We start from the raw sequence: 1,749 nt of genomic DNA, 5'->3' as shown, positions 1-1,749 counted from the left end.
CGGGGCCCCTTTGGGAGTCGGTCCGTGGGTCCGAGCGCTGTACTCGAGAAGCTGAGTAAAGCTGCCGATTCGCTGAAAATTCTCTTCGAAAGCGGCTCTGAGGTTCGTTCTTGGCCTCGAGAAGCACGAAATGACCCCATTTGAGACTTGGCGGTAGGGGAGCGTGTCTGAAGGCTGCGCCCCGCGTTGTGCCAGCTAGAGGCGAGGAAAGAATGTAAACGCGGACACAATGGCTTTAGTGCCGGCGGGCACCCCCTCATTTGGAGTTGAGGTCAGTGTCCGTCCCCAGGTCCCGAGGGCAGGGCCCAGCCAAGTCTGTGCCCTGGCTCCCAGTCGCTATTTCCTTGCGTGTCCAGGGAGGGGCGTGGAAAGCAGGGCAGTGCGAGTCAGGGAGCTCCCCCCCGCCCCCCCCACTGCACCAACGTACCAACAGCGGGCGGTGCCCGGGCGGCTGGCCGCCTCCCTCCACAGTCCCTGTGAACTGCCGTCAGGAGGTTATTGCAAAGCAGTCACGTCCCTCCTTAAAGAGCCATAGGGGCTGCTCGTCCACGTGCTCTGAGCGGCACCGTTTGTGAGCGTTCCACTTTTCCACGGGAGTCAGAGCTGCCGCCGGAACTTGAGCAGGAAGGAGACGGGCTCCCCAGAAGGGAGATCATTCAGCCTGAGCCGTCCAGGGCCCCTTGATCCTGGCGCCTGCTCGGCCTGTCCCGTGGCTCCGTTTCACTGGCCTGGGAACGTGGGAAATTCGATAGGTGTTTATCTCTCCGGAGAGGTTGGCAGTCTTCGTGGAGGAGGGGCAGAAAGTACTTACCTCACCAGGAGGGGACAGAGGAGGGACCCCGCTTAGCACTGGCTAGAACCTGGGGCACGGGTGGGCCTGATCAGCTGCCCCCTCAGTGTGGAGGACAGTGTGGCTGCAGAGCGGGCTGCAGGCGCCCCCAGAGGAAGCAGGGCTCATTGGAGTCTGGAAGGAGGAGCTGGACCAGGTGGGAGCGGCCCAGGCAGAGGGAAGGACTGCGTGAGGTCCATTCCACCTGGGCTCGGGCGTGTGGACTAGGAAACGCTCCGTCCCCTGTGCGAGGAGTAGGGGCCAGTGCAGGGCCGGCCTGGAACGTGTTGGGAGCAACATTTGCTCCTGCTCTGGGGGCCGGCGGTGCCCGTGGTGGCGCCTGCTCACGGGCCTATCCTCTCCCGAGCCTGCAGGCAGCCTCCATCCCAGACTACCGGGGCCCGAACGGAGTGTGGACGCTGCTTCAGAAAGGGAGGCGTGTGAGGTAAGCCGGCCGCACAGCCTTCCCCGAGTGGAGGGGGCCTCAGGGCCTGATGTCCGCTTCCCTTCCACCTGGCAGTGCCGCCGACCTGAGTGAGGCGGAGCCCACCCTCACCCACATGAGCATCGCCCGCTTACACGAGCAGAAGCTGGTAAGAGCCCCGCGTGGCTAGCTGTGTGCTCGCCGTGCCCACCGCGCCGGCCGGGGCCACCTCCTTGCCTGTCAGCCCACCCAGCGGTGTAGCCTCCTGGCTTAAGCCTCTCTCTAATCCCCCCACTTCCTCTCCAAGAGCAGGGGGGGCGGTGCAAACGTTGACCCTCCAGGCTGCTCCATGTATCTCAGAGCTGTTGGGGGACCAGCCTGCTTCTCAGGTTTTGCCTTAGAGGCTCCGTGCAGGTTGGACTTGCCACTGGTTTGGGGGCTCTGGCGCAGGATGGTTGTCCCGCTGCCTGCTGCTGCTCCGCCCCCTGTCCCCCCC

At 64.4% G+C, this 1,749-nt stretch overlaps 1 protein-coding gene across 1 annotated transcript in view; it reads left to right on the top strand.

Moving 5' to 3' along the window:
- The first annotated feature begins 6 nt into the window (after positions 1–6).
- Positions 7–1,749, top strand: part of SIRT7 (sirtuin 7) — a 4,465-nt gene continuing 2,722 nt past the window's right edge. Inside the window, exons 1-3 of the mRNA XM_015559838.1 lie at positions 7–271; positions 1,204–1,274; positions 1,350–1,438. Of these exons, the coding sequence (XP_015415324.1) occupies positions 230–271; positions 1,204–1,274; positions 1,350–1,438 (202 nt within the window). The 5' untranslated portion in view covers positions 7–229. The remainder of the gene's footprint in view (positions 272–1,203; positions 1,275–1,349; positions 1,439–1,749) is intronic.

The sequence above is a fragment of the Myotis davidii genome, unplaced genomic scaffold (genome assembly GCF_000327345.1).
Source record: "Myotis davidii unplaced genomic scaffold, ASM32734v1 scaffold211, whole genome shotgun sequence".
NCBI lineage: Eukaryota > Metazoa > Chordata > Mammalia > Chiroptera > Vespertilionidae > Myotis > Myotis davidii.
This window is presented reverse-complemented; position numbering and strand designations above follow the sequence as displayed.